The sequence below is a fragment of the Cheilinus undulatus genome, linkage group 15, assembly GCF_018320785.1.
Source record: "Cheilinus undulatus linkage group 15, ASM1832078v1, whole genome shotgun sequence".
Classification (NCBI taxonomy): domain Eukaryota; kingdom Metazoa; phylum Chordata; class Actinopteri; order Labriformes; family Labridae; genus Cheilinus; species Cheilinus undulatus.
This window is the reverse complement of record NC_054879.1, coordinates 26613616-26631493: the sequence shown is the minus strand read 5'-3', so window position 1 is coordinate 26631493 and position 17878 is coordinate 26613616. Positions and strand designations below refer to the sequence as shown.

General features: G+C 38.8%; 1 protein-coding gene across 3 annotated transcripts; it reads right to left on the bottom strand.

Moving 5' to 3' along the window:
* Window positions 1-3080: 3080 nt before the first annotated feature.
* LOC121522758 (CD209 antigen-like protein C) lies at window positions 3081-17577 on the bottom strand. Of its 3 annotated transcripts, none has more exons than XM_041807401.1 (7): window positions 17260-17577; window positions 17068-17169; window positions 16882-16980; window positions 7548-7697; window positions 6376-6518; window positions 3593-3696; window positions 3081-3351 (listed from the first exon to the last, which is right to left on the bottom strand). In XM_041807401.1, the coding sequence occupies exons 1-7, from the start codon at window positions 17366-17368 to the stop codon at window positions 3210-3212; spliced, it is 849 nt and encodes a 282-aa protein (XP_041663335.1). In that variant the 5' UTR covers window positions 17369-17577; the 3' UTR covers window positions 3081-3209. The 3 variants fall into 3 exon arrangements, 2 of the variants coding, with proteins under 2 accessions (XP_041663335.1, XP_041663334.1); XR_005992997.1 differs by having other exon boundaries at window positions 3216-3351; window positions 3593-3676; XM_041807400.1 differs by lacking the exons at window positions 16882-16980; window positions 17068-17169; window positions 17260-17577 and adding exons at window positions 10012-10113; window positions 10201-10319.
* Window positions 17578-17878: the final 301 nt, after the last annotated feature.

The following is a 17878-nucleotide window of genomic DNA, read 5'->3' as shown; positions in this document are numbered from 1 at the left end:
CTTGAGTTTAGCACCTGTGTACATGTTAACTCATTGAGTGCCATTGACGTATATATATGTCATTTAAAAACCAATGCTTGAGTGCCATAGACATATATATACGTCAAAGTGTTTTTTTGGCGGCTGGCACAAGGGGGCGCTCTCACGCTCCCTGTGAGGGACACTACAGTCGATGTGACAGTAGATCAAACATCAGAGGTGGAGACCCTGGGATCAAAGAGCAGAGCGATCGTTACGGAGGTAATCTAAGCCAAAAGTTCTAACTTAGACGCTGGAAGAAACTTCAAACTTTTGCCTAAGAAATCGCTTACTCAATGAAACCGACACTGAACTTAACGACAGCGAATCCAGGGATCGGCGCTTTTATTCATCTGTCTATACGGTCAAGAGGCTAAAGAATGCCGTGAAGTTTCCCCCCGTGCGTCGGAGAAATAAGGCAGCCTCTCACCAGCTGGATGAATACAGCAACAAGCAGGAGAGGACATGGGTGTATAGGCGGGTCCCGTGGAGGCCGTCCAGTTCCAGAGTGTGAATGACATGACAGTGACTGGAAGCATTGTTATTTATTTTACAATAGAATAACATTCGTAATACAATTTTCAGATGTCTATAATGTCACTGAAGGCAAAATTATAACATTCAAATCACTGTTCTGCTTGACCGACTTTCTTTCACAAAAATGCATTTTTCTCAGCTTTCTAGAAAAAAGTGGTCTTTTTGGTGAAACTAGCCACAATTCAACTTAAGATAAATCAAGAACGGAACAAGCTACAAACAAACATTTTTTTCCATTATGAAATAGAGAGTTTCTTCTTTCATTTGAGTTATTTAGTGTTTTCAGAATCATAGTACAAAATATTTTGTCGGTCTTCAAAGATGACTCAAAATTGCCAAAAACGCTGGCACAAGCCACTATAAAAGGGCTGGCACTCAATGAGTTAACAAGTCTGAAGGTCTTTACAAATTTTGGGCCCATTTTTTCAGATCTGTTGTGACCTGTGATTGGGCTACAATCTGATGCCTTTATCCGTCACATTTCCATGGTCGATATCCACATAATGTTAGTGCAGATCATAGTGTTTAAAGCAGGGTTGTCCAAACATTTTACACTGAGGGCCACATACAGAAAAATATATAAGGATATTGGGGCCACACAAGGTAAGGTATGTGGAAGTTTGTAAAACCAGTATAATGTAAGTTGAGATATGCTTAGTGACTGAGTTTGCTTAAATGGCTAGTTCAGTGAAGAAACACATAATTTGCAGCAATAATTATTTCTTTATAAGCAGTTATCATTGAGAACTTATTGCTGATATTTCTGTTTGGTGATGTGGCTGTTCTGGGATCCCCCTACCCTTCCATAAATCTGCATGGAAAGTATCAGTAACAGCAATTATTCCAGCTCTTCCTGTGCTGATAAGGAAAGCCTAAGGCAGGAAGAGAAGCAGCAAAAACTCCAGAGCAGAGCAGGTGTCAGTGACAAATGAATGACACTGAGTAAGACAGAAACAGAATGAAGGAGGAGCTGGGGTGGAGGAGGGTTTAAAGAGCAGCTTGCAGAGAGAGCTACAGAGTGTAGTCGATCAAGAGCAGTATAAATAAGGCAGCATGAGAGCGATTGTCCATTGGCCTTCTTACAGCTAATCAGCTGGCCATCAGCCGATGAGGGCTTGCATTAGATCAGCTGATCTGGGCTTGACTCCATGGCCTGCCTGAACTAATGCTAAACACTTGATTTAATGGCTTACAGAGTAAGAAGACAATCATTTTCAGTTTTTTTGGGGATGCTAATCAGATTTCAGGGGTCCCTGTTTGGCCCTAGCTGCCACAGGCTCAGCCCCTGGAATATTATCAGTCCTGGTTTTGCCACTGAAACTCATCAGGGAGTTAGAAAACAAAAGATTATTATTTTGATTACCAATATTTTTGCTTTGTACAGTACAGCCACAAAAAACACATTGATAAATTATTTTTGTTGAAATGTTTACTGAATAAGCATTATTACTATTTGTTTTAATTTATTTATAAATTCAATCTGTTACTGAAATGTATTATATTGTGATGTGTGCTGCTGACCTCTTGGCCAGGTCACCCTTGTAAAAGAGATCTCGATCTCAATGGGTTTAATCTGGGTAAATAAAGGTTAAATAAAATAAATGGTAGCACTGTATTGTGCTGAAACTATGAAGCACAATACAGTCTCACAAAAGCTTCATGTTCAAATGTGGGCCATATTTCATTTTACCTCTAGATTTTGCTGCAGGCCAATCAAAATTGGACCACGGGACACATTTGGCCCCCTGATGTGGACAACCCTGATGTGGAGGAACATTATGTTCAACGATGAGTACAGATTCAGACCACGTCAGTTGGATAGTGGGGTCAAAGTGTGTCGAAGACATGGACAACGCTATGCTGGTTGCTGCACTGATAGAGAAACATCTTTTGGTGGAGGCGGTGTGATGGTGTGGGGCGGCATCTCCCTCACTGGAAAAACGAGACTCGTCATCATTGGAGGCAGTCTCAATGCAGAGAGGTATCGAGATGGGGTTCTGCAACCAGCGGTAATCCCACATCTCCACAGTCTTGGACTGAACTCTAAACTCCAAGATGACAACGCTCACCCCCACAGAGTGGGATTAGAGACTACGTCAAGAATTTGGGAGTGGAGAGGCAGCAGCAGTCCTGACCTTAACCCCATTAAACACTTGTAGGATCAGCTTAGGTATGCTGTTCAAACCAGAGTGGACAACACAACCACATTGGCTGACTTGTGACAAATGTGGGTTGGAGAATGATGATGCGATTGCACAGCGGTGTGTGACCAGCATGAGGAGGAGGTGCCAGGCTGTTGTGGCTGTGCATGGTTCTTCTACACTTGACTGAAGCTCCTGTTTGTTTAATGAATAAACTGAGTGATCATTTTTGTTGACAAGGCTAATTTTTTCTGTTCCTCTTTCTAACATGTATAGGTCTAAATTACACCTTCAGCACAGCTGCTGATTCAAATGCATTGTAGCTTCATGTCAACACTCAAAGTTTTGCCATCCAATGTAGTTAGAGACATCACAGGTGTCAAATGTCAGCAGGAGGTCTTTATTAGTACCTTATACAAAACTACAGTCAATTTTAACAACAAACCTGATTTTTTGAATGTCACACAATGTAACATCAATTATGTTTGACTTGAATGCTTAATAATTTCAGAACTATTTCTCACAAATCCAATGCATGGGCACGTTGCATCCCCGATCATTCCACCTTTTGTCTGTTTTTCTGAAATGAACACAGTCTTCTTCACCCAGTTTGGGATGTCCTTCACCATTATCAGGCTGCCCTTTGAACCAGAATCTGTAAGAGGTGAACTAGTGTGAATTTAAGAGGATTTATAGCTTTTCTTAAAAGAGTGTTTATTTAAAAAAGGCTGCTGTGAGTGAATCTAATCAACAAGTTAGTTAAATTAGTTAAAAAGGACTGATTCTTTTAAATAGGCTTTGAAAAACAGAAAATAAACAGGTCAAAAATAATTTACGAGAATCAATGCCAATGTGCCTTAATTCAAGCTAAGACATATTATCTCCATGTGCCTTACTCCTGAGTCAGTAGGGAGCCGTCCGTCCATTTCCAGATGCCTTCATTCTCTTTGTCACTCAGGCCAATCCATGTCCAATCCTTTCTGTTGTTAGTGAGAAATTCCTGTTAAAGGGTGGAGATCCTGCTTTTATATTTATGTCTTTAACTCATTCATTCCTGGAAATGGAAAATTTATAAATATGTCTCTTAAATCAAATGATTTATAAATTCTTATGACAAAAAAAAATGTAGAATTGTGGAATTCAACTTAAACATTATTATTAACAACATAAATATAGGAAAGCAAGGACAACGAAAAGCACAATAATATTAAAAGTTTCAGTGGCCAATAGAAAAATCCTGAGATTATCTGTCATGTGTTATAACAATAGTGTGATGTTTTAGTATCTGTCTCCCCCTTTTGGTTATTTAAGGTAATTGAATTTCTGTAGTGTAGTTTGCCATCAGATCTGATTGGTTCATTTGGTCACGTGACTTAGCTGAGTCACAGTAGGCGCTGTAGTTGGGAGACGTTGCCATGCGGTCAGCCTGCTTCATCAGCTGCCTTTCTTTCCTTCCCCATTTCTGAAAGCATCGCTTGCAAGTTTATTTTTCACTTGTGGCTTATTATGTTGATTCATCTCTGTTGTTTATGTTTCATATTGCCATAAATAAAAATTTAGAAGTGAGCTAATGATGCTGAGAGATGGCCGTACATGATGCTAGTTTTTTCCTATGCTAGTTTTGATAGCTTTAATTTGCATATAGCACGGCTACTGATTTATGTTGAATTTATGACTGTTTGCAGTGTTTCAGTTATATATGAACCTAATTTTTGATTGATATTCTTGTACAGTACATTTATGCAGCAGCTGTTTTGTATGCATGTATGATGTGTATTTAATTGCATCATATAACTGATACAGAATTATTTGTATTTTTTCAGTTTTACAAAATGTAAACGAAAGAGAATGACAGCAACAGTAAAGACCTTACAACTTTACTCCAGCTTCTGACGTCTCTTCAGTCTGTTAGCTATCTGTCGATTTGTGTACAGACAATCACACACAATGAGGACAGAGTATTTATTATCTTTCATTTCTCTCTCTGGTAGGGAAGCAGTGGAGTTGAAGTCAGGGTGGACCACTCCCAGCTAGAAATACTTGGACTTTACACCAGACATGTCAGGAACCAAACACCTGAAGAGGGGCTGGATGCTCTTGCCCAGTTGCCCAGGATGAGGCACAAGAAAGGGATGTTTGGTTACACACAAGCGCTAAGCTGAGCGCCAGAAGTGCGCCCTTGACAGGGTTTGCATCAGGGTGCCTCCCCCTGGAGGTCCTCCAGGCATATCCAATTCTTTTAAGAGTCTATGCTGAAAACTCTGGAGCCTAATAGCAGGGGCGGTTCTAGGGGCGGGGCCACAGGGCCTTTGGCCGCAGCTGAAATCTGATTGGCCCCCTTTAGTGCTCCTGTCCTGTCACTCATCTATCCTTTGTACAGGAATGATGATGAGAATGATGAGAAGAAGGTTTGGATGATACCACCAAGAAGAGTTTTTCTACACAGATAAGAGATGGTAGCCGACATCTTGTGGAGTTTTTTAGTAAGTCAATAATGCCCCATTTACTCACTGCTGTCACTTAAGTTTGACAAACATTAAATTAAGAGGCAGTAGCTAACATTAGTTAACGGTAACGTTAACCCATTTAAGGCTTTAAAAAAAGTGTATATCTGCTGGAGTTGCTCACCTGCTGTGAGTGTTTGAAAGTGTTTTGTCTATGCACAGTAAAAATTCCAATTACATTTGTAAGGAGTTTAGCTAAGCTTTTTTTAAAATTACATTAAGTGTTTGAACAAGGTATGACTGGTGAAATGTATACACCTTACCAAAAAAAGGATGTTGGAAAAATACTTGGCCTCTCTATGAGTACTGTGGCCCCTTGACGGCCCCCTTTAGAAAACCCCTACTGCATTACTATCACCAAGTATCTCATACAATTCAACTTCAAAAATACAGAAATATCCCTTTGAAGTGTCTCACCCTGAGGTAACTTTCCTTGTCTGTGTGAGCTTAAATTAATCTATGTTAATACATCATTCTTTTTGTTCAAACTTTAAAACATTGTCTTTGTGGCTACTTAAGATCTGAGTGATACGGTTCTTTTTATGTATCGTCCTTACCACTTCTAAACGAGGCATAACGTCACTGCTAACTACCAGTTGAAGGGCATGTGTTCTGCTCTGTCAGAAAATGATTGGCTTAAAAATTATGAATGGCACAAAAGATTTAGTGAAGGCAGAGAGGATGTCCGAGATCATGAGCGCTCTGGGTACCCATGCACATCAAAATGTCTTAAGACATTCAACAAATTGAACAAATTATTTGAAATGATTAATGACTCAGTATAAGAATGGTAGCTCTCCATTGATAAAGACAGTTGGGAAATTATGCATGAAAATTTGAACATGACAAAAGTGTGTGCCAAACTTGCTGACACCTGACACGCCAGATTGACTGTTTCAAATATCCATTGCATGGATATACTTCATATTTATCTGGAAAAGCTCCCATAGAAAGTGTTTGGGAAGGGCAGGGCAGGAGCGCTGTGTCTGCCACATTTGTGGTGGGCTAATCAAAGAAAAAGATTTATCTTCAATAAAATTGTATTACAGCATTAGTCTTGTTTTTGATAGCCATACTTTGTATATCCCACCTGGGGATCCCCCAGAATTTCCCAGGAGGAGCTGAAAAGTATTGCTCAGGGGATGAAATGTGAAACTCCACAAAGACCACATTACCTGTTCCTCAAAACTACGAATGATCACAAGATCTGCATCTTTGTCTGTGCAGTCTTTCCTGCTCTCCTCCCAAGTCTTTTTAAGCGTTGAGAAGAAATAACAGGAACCCTGGAACATCTTCCATCCTGCAGGACAAGTTTTTTCTGTAAAATATGATGAACAAACAACATTAGAGAGCAGAAAAGACCTAGAGATGTTATCAAGAGTGGAAATATGTGTCAAAGACCACTTCCTACTTTGATCTAAGAGATAAGATCTGTGTTTTACAGATGTTTGTACTCAAGGCTGTTCATCTGTAATTGACACTTTGAATGCGTGTAGTAACTGTAGTAAACAGGAATGTTACATTTTGTTTGTTGGACCTACATATACTCTGGTTCCATTGCACACAAAGTGGAATATTCCAAAGACTTTTTTGTTTTACTCTTGATGATTGCAGCTTAAAGCTTCAGTTTCCACAGTCAGTGATGTTTGGGGTGCCATGCCATCTGCTGCTGTTGGTCCACTGGTCATTGTCAAGTCCAGAGTCAGCACTGTCAGCCATCTGCCAGGAGATTATAAAACACTTTGTGCTTCTATCTGCAGAGAGAATTTATGGAGATACTGATTTCCTTTTCCAGCAGGACTTGGCACCTGCCCACAGTGAAGCCATAACTGCCAGAGACTGGTTGTATTACTGTGTTTGACTGGCCAGCCAACTGGCCTGACCTGAGCACCACAGAGAATCTCTGGGGAAATGTCAAGAGGAAGATGAGAGAAATCAGACTCAACAATAAAGACAGGCTGCTTTCAGAGCAACCTATGCTTCAGAACACCCCCAGCAGTGCCACGGACTGATCGGCTTCATGCCATGTCGCATTGGTTAAGTGACAGCTTCGACAAGTGCATTACCAAACATAATTTTACACAATTTTGACATTTCTGTTTTAAAAATAGGTGTTTTGTAATTGTGTAATATTTACAGATTTGTAATATTTTGATTTGAAAACAGCTAACAGAGTTGGAATAGTGTTTCCTCTATTTTCACTTTACCCTTTAAAGGAAGTGAAAGTTACTAGAATGGTGATTAATGTAACTTTGGAGCCAATCACCGCGCTGGACATGATAGTTGGTCATGAACTTTAATCATAAAAAAGAAACTTAAGAGATCAGTTAGCTTTGGTAGAACTCACTCTTTTGAGACAGCTCTTTCCTCATGTTGGTGAATTTGACATTCAGAAGGTCCCTCTGTTCATTCAGTGAAGACAGCTGCTGATCTTTGACCTCAAGCTGCTCAGTCAGATTGGCTTTGATGGTGGAGAGCTCTGCAGATACATGATGTGCTGAAATAATCAAAGAAAAATGTTTCTTCAACAGAATGCAGAGAAAAAATGCCAGGGTTAATTACCCACCATATTACAGCACACACAGAGGTCCAAAGGCAATACTTATTCTGTACCAATCAGCATCTCTGTAATTTAGAGTGGTAATTATGTTTGTTACGGTTCTTGCAGCTTTTCCTGATCAAAAAAAAAAAAAAAAAAAGCCTGCATAGGAGATTGTTAACAAACTTTTTGACACATATAGGTTAGAAATAGTGTTTTTGGTCTCACATGACTCCCCCTGAAGGACATGACCATAAGCCTTGCCCACGAAACACATTTAGAGTGGATTAGCAAACTCCCACACTCCCTCAAGAAGTCCTGTGAGAGTAAAGAGCTGGGCCACTGTCCCACAGCCAGGATGGAATCTGCATTGTTCCTCCTGTATCTGAGTTTTGACAGTCGGCTGGAGCCTCCGTTCCTGCAGTAAACTTTAATAGTTTACGCTAGAAAAAACATTGTGTTATCATTTCTGCTTCTATACAGTACCTGTATAGTTTCCTTCAGAAATGTCTGTAAATTTGAGTATATAACAAGCTTCGCTTATCCTGTGTGAATGGCTTAACCCTAACCATTACTACAGCCTTGTTCTCCCCAGATAATGCTGATAGGCCACACCAGTGTCTGCTCACCACAAATGTTGTGGATTAGAGCTTTCCTAGATGGATTTGTCTGATGGCAGACATGGAGTCTGGCAAACCCATCTGCTTTGCAAGGGTAGACTGGAACCATATCCAATTATATCAGCTCATTTTACGCCACTCAGGCTTCGATCACTAAGAAAAGGTAAACACTATATTCTCAAAGTTTTATCAGTGCCTTTCCATCATCGATCTCACCCGCAATGACTGGAACTTCCTCTTTTAACAGTCACGCCTGATTTCATAACTGAATTAACGTATCTGAATGACATGACAAAGAAACAACACAACAGGAAATAGAGGAAATAGAGGTGAATGTTCCTGAGTCTTTAAATTGTATAAAAGGTGTAATTAAAGTGTTTCTAATGATATACAATGCTGTGAAAAGTGTTCGCCTCCCCTCCCTTGTTTCTTAGTTTTCTCACACTTAAATGTTTCAGGTCATTAAACTTATTTTGATATCAGACAAAGATAACTAGGGTGAACACAAAAAGCCATCCAGACTTGAAAAAGTACGTGAAAAAGTAACTGATCCCCAGAGTAAAATCATGGATTAACTGTGATCAACCACATTATTTGAAAAGCTGAGTTCAGTTACACTAGCCACACCCAGGCCTGATTACTGCCAGATCTGTCGAATCAAGAAGTCCTTTAAACAGAACCTGTCTAACAAAGTCAAATAGACGAAAAGATCTCAAAAAGCAGCCCAACATGGCGCCATCTAAAGAAATTCAAGAACACATGAGAAACAAAGACACTGACATCTATCAGCCTGGAAAGGGTTTGGCTTTGGCACTCCAGTGAACCACAGTGAGAGCCATTATCCACAAATGGAGAAAACTTGGAACAGTGGTCGGCCCACCAAAACAACTCGAACCCAGAAGACCTAAAGACCTGTAGGCCTCACTTGACTCATGGTTTGACAATAAGACAGAGACTGGGCAAAAATGGCATCCAACCACTGTGGACCAACAACAACACAAAGGCTTGTCTCACATTTGATTAAAAACATTTTGATGATCCCCAAGACTTTTGATAAAATGTTCTGTGGACTGACCAGACAAAAGCTGAACTTTTTGGAAGGTGTTCGTCCTGTGACATATGGAGTAAAACTAACAGAGCATTCATAGAAAGACGAAAGAGTAAAAGAGCCACAGGCTAGATCTGAACCTGCACCTCCTGTGTGCATGGGGCGCGGCCTTACCAACTGGCTGTTTGACCCCCTTTATTTTAGGTTATTTTAAAGTCTGGCCCATAAAGTGTCCATCAGGGAAAAGCTGGGCCTTGTAGTAATTTAGTTGATGACCCCTGTAGTAAGTGCTCCACTCTTGTTGTTACTGTCTTTGACGTTAACATTGTTCATATTTGTATATTGATTTTTATGTCATATTCAGATTTACTTATTTGTTTCTAAAAATAATTTTGTTTGTAATTCAAAGTTAAAGGGATTTATTACATTGTGGACTCTCTTTACAAGCATTAAAATGTCTTTATTTTCATGGAATGGTCAAGAGTTGACCTAAAAACACACTTCAACGCGTTTCGGCATCAAGCCTTTATCAGGAAGTCAAACAAACTGAAGCCTGGAAGCTGTAGGTTCTTTTTAAAGTGGTGCTAAAAATAAAATAACTCACAGTGGAAGCTGAGGCCAATGATCCCAGCCAACAGGATTACATTCAGCAGCCCCAGAAAAACAGCAACAGGTCTGTCAAATCTCCTTGGTGAGCTTTCAGGACCTGAACACAGACCAAACCGCATGAGATTTAAAATGCTGCAAGATAATAGCTATTCCTGAACAGCTGAGTCAAAGGGAATACTCTTACTTGTCTGAATGGTCGGAGGTCTGACATCAGCAGCACTTCCAATATTGACGTAAATTCCCTCCATTTCCATGAGTGATGCCATCTCTGACCTAAAAGGTCCTGTCTGCAGTGTGGGCCAATGTGACTGCAGAGAAAGTCTTCTAGGTTTTAAGTTCTTGCATTTTTATTCATCAGAAAAAAATGAGGAAGTGACAAGTCTGAGTATATTTGTTTGCTTTCTTTTTTTGCTGTCTCTTTGCATCAGATCAGCAACAGAATGATGAATATGATCAAGGTAAATACAACACTAACTAAACTTTAACTTTACTTGGGTGTCACATTTGTAAATTATATATTCTTTCTACAACCTGCAACCTTTTCAAACTTCTACTTTTGCCATTGTTTAGTTTGTGAATTTATAATAAAACTAAGTTCTCGTGCTGGTTCTGACATCCTGAGCCACAGCTGACAGCCAGCTAGTCCTAGTTATCACCCCCACCCACTCACTACAGCCACTCACAGCTCTTTCTCTGAACACAGCTGTGTATTTTTAAAAGGATGTACTTCTCACTAATCCTTGCTTGCATTAATGCTGATGTACCACGCCGCTGCTGATGACAAAGCTTTACCTCCTCCACCCCAGCCTCCTCCTTTATAGCATAAAGCTTGTTGCGCGCTCATTGAGATTGCTACTAAAGATGAATTTTTTTTAAAGTAATTCTATTGTATTCAATAAGAATTGCCATAAATACATCAATCCATATGGAAGTTTCTGGCTGTGCTCCCTGGAAAATCAAAGCATGCTGCTAACAAACCCAGGGAGAATCTCCTGAGCAGAGCTATCCCTGCGTGTATATCCATGTTGCAAGAAGATGGTTGTATGTATGATGAGAGTGTTCCTGACTGAAGTAATAAACCTCGAACTTCCTCTTGCACATCAGCTGTTTTAAAATTAAAATTTCTCAGGTTAAAGTTAGTTTTGCTGGATAATGGGTCTGTGGCAGTATTATTTCATTAAGTTTTTAAAATTTATTTAGTTAGTTAATCTCAATTAATTTAGATCCACAATAAGTGCACTGATATTTTTTTATTGCATGCTTAATTGTCACTTTCAACTTACTTTGGTTAAGGCTGCACCAGTGTCTCCCTGCAGCCAGTGATGTAAAATAAGTCCCCCACTGCTCTTTGAGGTCTCGTTCACTGTAAGCTAACTTGCTGAGAACTCAGTAGACACGAAAAAATCATCTACACCTTTAAGGATCGCTTATTTCATTTTCAATCCATAGCAAGTCTGTTTTTCCATGGTGAAATGAATATCAAAACTTCAATACACCTCTGAAAGTAGGTGTGTACCCAAACAGGAAGTCAATTACACTAAGTTTAAGACAGTAGAAACATCCAGCCATGAAAAAAGTTTAAAATGAAAAATAGTGTAATTTTAAAATTCGATAAAAAAGGTGAAACTTTGCGACTAAGTACAGAAATTCTGACATTAATTGCAATTACAGTTTTAATCTTTTGACAGCCCTAATATGTACTAAAAAGTGTTGATAAACATGAGAATAAGCAACAGAAATGAGAAACTATATAAACAACAATAAATTAACAAAAGAACAAACTTAAAACATGAAAATTTAAGCTTTATTAATTGAGGAAAACTAAAAGCATTCCATATTTTACACAATGATAACAAATGAAAAACTGACCATTTTCACTTTTATCAAAGGGAAGATGAAGATGATGAACCCTCTGGAAGTATATACATGACTGTGAATTTAATTCAAACTAGTTACTAAATGATGATGGTAAAGACAAAGGGAAGAACATATATTTGTATAGATACCCACGTGAATGTTTGGATCATAAACTGAAAGGACGTTGAGATTTTTGAAGAGGGGGCAGAAGCTTCTGTTGAATGAATAAAGGAAAGTTGGCAATCTTACAAAACGTTTTTGCAGAAAGTAAAATTGAAGGCAGTTTGAGGACTAAACCAGTCTGACACGGCAGATAGAGTGTTTCATTTATCCATTGAGTGGATATTTCAAATTTATCTGGGAAAGCTTCCATAGAAAGCATTTGGGAAGGGCAGGACTTTTCCAAAAAAATTCTTGGAAGGTGATTGTACGAACGTTTTCTCTGTCCCAGTCATCACGAGCCAATCAGAGCGACAAAGCATGTGACATAGTAGCACGCATACGCAGCTCTGCAACAAACCTCCTGACAAATGCTACCGTAGTTTTGGAACTGTGGATGATGATGTGGATTAAATGCTGTGGCCGGTCGTCTTCTCCATCAATAGGAGCTTACAGTGGGTCTCTTTGCTCTTGTTTTAATAAAGCTATGTGGTCCAGTTCTGACTAAACCAACGCTATACCAATGCCACAGCCGAGCTAACTGCTCCACCAGCTCCCATTGTATAAACAGACCCACACTACATCCCCCTTCTCCTGTAACTATTGCAAACTTATGCTGAAGCAGGTCAGCAGAAGGGCAGTAAAACCTTTTTTCTGCCATCTAAAGCTTTCAATGAAGTTTATAGCTCTTCATTGTATAAAGAAATGTGTCCCAGTTTTGATAAAACTGACGCTGATAATAACACAAGGTGAATAAACAAGGCTTTTTTGCAAAAGGTCCTTTTTTGTGGATAAAAAAAAAATGTGATATTTCCAACTTAAGTTCTTGTCCACTAGGACATCTAACTCCTGCCTCTTCTTGCAAATACTATGAAGTTTGACTTTATAATTAAGATTTTTAAATCATTTTGTAACTTCAACACCAATTCCTCATTTGGATTTGTATTATTAAATAGGGTATGTAAGCCACTGTGTGATAAAATCATGTTGGTATCATCAGCAAAAAAAAAAAAAAAAAATAGGAGAAGAGCAATTACAAACTAATGAAAAATCCTTCATGTGAATAAGAAACAATAAAGGTCCTAATACAGATCCTTGTGGTACTTATGTGACTGGTTCAGTGAAACCCATGGTGTTGTAATTTAGCAAACAGAATTAATCACTGACCATGCCAAATGCTTTTGACAAATCTGAAAAAATGCTCAGTGCATATTTATCAAAATTAAGAGCTGCCTGACAAAATGCCACACAGGTAGAATGATCTTTCTAAATCCACACTGATGTTCCAGAGAAATTGTATTTTTTTGTAAATGAGTTCCAGCTCTATTATCAGGTTTGCAGTGTATCCTTAAAAAGTCTTCAATTGGACTTCTGAAATTTAAGGCCATCAAAAGTCTTAACCAGTGAGAGGTCTTAAATATCAGACGGCACATTGACTTGTACGTTCATGTTTGTCCATGTCAGAGTTAAAAGCATTTACAGCAGTGCTACATGCACATTCTGTCTGCGTGTCAGCCCCGATAGAGTGGAGGCTTTAAAACTGCTAAATAATCAAACTCAGATGTTTATGACCAAGAAACTTTTTTGTTCTACTCCAGTTGACATTTCATAAACAGAGCATTAAATCAAAAACTCTATCCTTGTCCAGTGTACCATGAAATCTAACACGCTTTTACTTTTTTCTGTGCAAAATGTGCCATAAAATTTTTGAGTTCAGGTCTTAATAAAGTATTAAAAATATTTAAATTTCATGTGTAAAAGTGTGAAGCAACCCTGTATTATAAATTAAACGTTTCAACGTTTAAAAAAAAAAAAAAAAAAGTTAAAATTGATGTAAGATGATAGCTTGGAATATTGCACTGGTCACTGGTTTCAAATAAAGGTATAATATTTTTTTCTTTTTTCTGGTCTTTTGGGAAAGACACAGAGATCAGCCCAGAATATGAGTGAGGGGCTCCAGTATAAAGTTTGATATAATTTTCACAAATAAACAAGCTGAAGTGTTTTTTGTTCATTTGTTTTTTGTTTGTTTTTGATTGTATAATTTACTTTATTTAGTGGAGGGGGACTTTTTACTAGAGTCTGCTCAGGGCCTCACTTTGGCTAGAAGCAGCCCTGGCAGATTGACAATAGTGTTATGCTCTCTGACTAATAACACTGTGACCCTCCTAGACCTAATCGAATAAATACATCTGTACACAAGCATCACCCCGCAGACGACTCTGCAGCTCTTTGTTCATATTGGTGAGTGTGACATCCAGAAGGTTCTGCTGTACAGTCAGTGAGGACAGCTGCTCATCTTTGACCTGAAGATGCTCAGTTAGCTTGGCTTTAATGGCGGATAGCTCTGCAGATGCATGATGAGCTGAATCTCGGTCTGAAATAATACAAAGAAAAAGATTTCTTTAACAGGGTGAACTGTGTGCATCTAAATGAGGCTTACTCTATGTTTCTTTGAGCAGATATGACATTATAAGTGGGCCTTATAAGCATGACCCTAAAACTGATCCAAATTACCCAACCTAAATGATTCAGAGTCAGGAGACTGTCCTTGGCCTTCGCACTTTTATTGATAAAGTTTATGATGCTAATAAAAACATAAACTTCAGTGTTCCCATTGAAAAAGTAAAGGCATTATAACAACACAGCTTTCAGGTCTGAACATTGGCCTTATTGGCTGATTTTACACCACTCAGGCTTGTGCGGCTCAGCAGCAGATGGTTCCATGATGCATGGACAGAAAGAGAGCTTCAGGTCAAGGTCTCATCGACGCCTTTCCATCACTGTGACTGGAACTTTTTAAAAGAGAAATGTCCGATTTCATAACTGGATTAACATGTCTGAATGACACGACAAAAAAAAACTGACAACAACAAAAAACAGGAAATACAGAGGTAGGGTTGAATGCTCCTGTCTGATCAGCGTCTTTAAATTTTCTTAAAAGAACAGTCACACTGTTTCTGATGATATACAGTGCTGTGACTCTCACAGATTTTCTTAATTTTATTACACTTTAATCTTTCAGATCATCAACAAATTTTAATATTGGACGAGGTTAACCAGAGTAAATAGAAATAATTTGTAAATAATGATGTCATTTATTAAGGGAAAAGAGCCATCCTGTATACACACACACCCACAGGGCTTAGCATTAATGATTTTGCTCTCTCGCCATGGTGGCTAGTGTTTTGCGAACTTGCTAGGCATGCTGTAGCTCCACTAGCCACATTTTTGGTGTTTGGAAACTATGTGCTACATGCCAAATTTGGTACATATGGTATGACATGACACACATTCTTTATCTTCCCTCATCAAAATGATCAATATTATCTCTCCTCTTAATAGCACACTTCTCCCAGTGAAAATAAGGCAGCACACTACAGAGATGTGTGTCATACTTCATTGTTAGAGACGGTCATCTATGCTGTCAATTACTCTTAGATATTTTTATTCCCTTCAATGGGTATTACATTTATGCTAATATTAAAATACTGTCAACTGTTTGTCAGGAAAAAAAACTACAGCAGATTACAAGAACATCTCATATTTTCCCTCTGACAGCGACAGAGTTCAGGCCTGTGTTTGTCCTCTAACAGTCTGAAACATTTTCCCTAAACAGATGAAATCCTTCAGTCTATATTAACAGCACATCCGTGTGTGTGTATGTCAGTGAGTGTGGCATTTGTGTGGGTCATTGTTATACAGCATGAAAGCTCTTGGTACTGCGTAAAAACCCTCGAATGGATGATGAGACCAGCCACGTTCCAGTTATTCTGGGGTAGATTTGAGACTTGTATGTGCTGAACGGCCTCACTTCAACAAGCATCTAAATCAGTGATCATCAACTGGTGGTCCGGGGGCCACATCCGGCCCCCAGATCATTATGAAATTAAGAACATGTTCAGAGGAAAAAATATGTTGTAGTATTTCAGGTGTCTTTTTTCCCATTTCTTTAAACAAACTCCCTAGAGCTATTAAAACAACTTCAGGAACAATTAAGATTGAAAGTTTAATCAGGAATGACTTTGTTTCATCCATTTTTCAGACATCCACCTGTCAGCCATTATTAGCAAACATGATGCATATTAAACACATATTTATCAGTCCATTCATGATTTAAACTGTCGTTTTCTGTCAACTCTTGGCTTCACGTGTTTTGCCGTCACTACACGACATATTAGCGTCAAACCTAGCGATGGACAATATCACAGCCACTGAAATATTCAGCTAGAATATCTCAATTGCCTCCTTGTGGCTGGCTGCAATATGGAGACTGATCTCACTGTTAGAGCCTTAAAATTACATGAATTCGAAAGAAAATAAAAATATTTCAACAAAAAAACATTAACTAGACCAATTTATAAATGGTTTTAAATAAAGTTTGGCCCCCAAAGTGCCTGTATGGGAAAACGTTGGCCCTTGTTTAAATATAGTTGATGTCCCCTGATCTAAATCATCAGGGCTAGCAGACAAGCATGGTCAGAGTAGAGCTTAAGCTGTGACACTGATAAATTCAACCTGCCATTGTGGCTAGCTAGGTTACTGTTACCCAACATGGCTGTAATCTACCCGGATCTGACTGCATGGCATTGTTACAACTCCAAACATTTCTATAAACAATCTGATTAGGATCTGTACTGAGCACGGTGAACATATCAAGATGTAACTATCAAAAATGACGATAATTTTCAGCTGAAATGATGATGCTTCCTGCTTACTCTCCGTTGACTTTTATCATCCTTTCTGCCACTCCATGCCTGGAACGGCTCTCCCTTTAATTTTTTGATAAATTACATGGCAAAGGTTCAAATTTGGTTTACAATCGTAAAAGTCCGTAAAACAGACTCACAGAGGATGCTGAGGCCGATGATCCCAGCCAGAAGGAGAAGATTTAGCAGTCCCAGAAGAACAACAAGTCTGTAAGATCTCCTTGATGAGCTTCTAGGACCTGAACACAGACAGAACCATATGAGACGAGTTATAATGCTGCATAATTTTATGTTCCTGACCAGCTGAGTTCAAACTGAATACTTACTTATCCAAATGATTGGAGGGCTGACATCAGCAGGTTTTACATCGTCGATAGTGGCGTAGATTCCTTCACTTTCATCAAATGATATCTGTTTCCAAAAAGGACCTGAACACAGACAGAACCATATGAGAAGAGTAATAATGCTGCATGATAATGCCTGTTCTTGAACAGCTGAGTCAAAGTGAACGCTCTTACTTGTCCAAATGGTTGGAGGTCTGGTATCGACAGGTTTAACATCGTCAATAGTGGCGTAGATTCCCTCAGTTTCCTCAAATGATGCCATCTGTTTCCTAAAAGGTCCCATCTGCAGAGCAGACTAAGTTTGAATAGTGAAGAAAGTCCTTTTTTCATCAAAGAGGAAGTGACAAGTCTCAGAGTTAAAAAAAAAAAAAAAGTTACAGGAACTCTTTTTAGAATCCATTATCTGTGTGATCAATGTTAAAGAAAAGATACTGAATTTTGGAGGCATCATCGAAGGAAACATTTTTGGATAGTGCCTCAGATATACTCCATGAGAAGCGGCATCAATAAGGCTGCTGACAGGACTAAGAAAAGGGTAGTCTGGATGTTTTCTGAGCTCAAAACCACAACTACTATGAAAGGAGGAAAAATACTGACACTGACGTCACACATCTTCGACACCATTTATACGTCAACACCTGAATGTTTTTTTTTTTTTTTTTTTTTTTTTGTTAGGAATATTTCCATCTTGACGTTTAAAGCTTTGGCTTTGGATGTCTTCTTCTGGTAGATTAGATGGGTTTTGTGTTTGTGTTGAGATGTCTGTTGTACAGTGATCCTAATTGGGCTATTT

Bases quoted from the DNA above. Each gene is read 5' to 3' on its own strand.
- LOC121522758 (XM_041807401.1), bottom strand. From the start codon at position 17,368: ATGGGACCTTTTAGGAAACAGATGGCATCATTTGAGGAAACTGAGGGA. The intron at 17,170-17,259 runs GTAAGAGCGTTC...GTCTGTGTTCAG, and splicing joins ACCTCCAACCATTTGGACAA to GTCCTTTTTGGAAACAGATA. The intron at 7,698-16,881 runs GTGAGTCTGTTT...TGATTATTTCAG, and splicing joins CATCGGCCTCAGCATCCTCT to CACATCATGTATCTGCAGAG.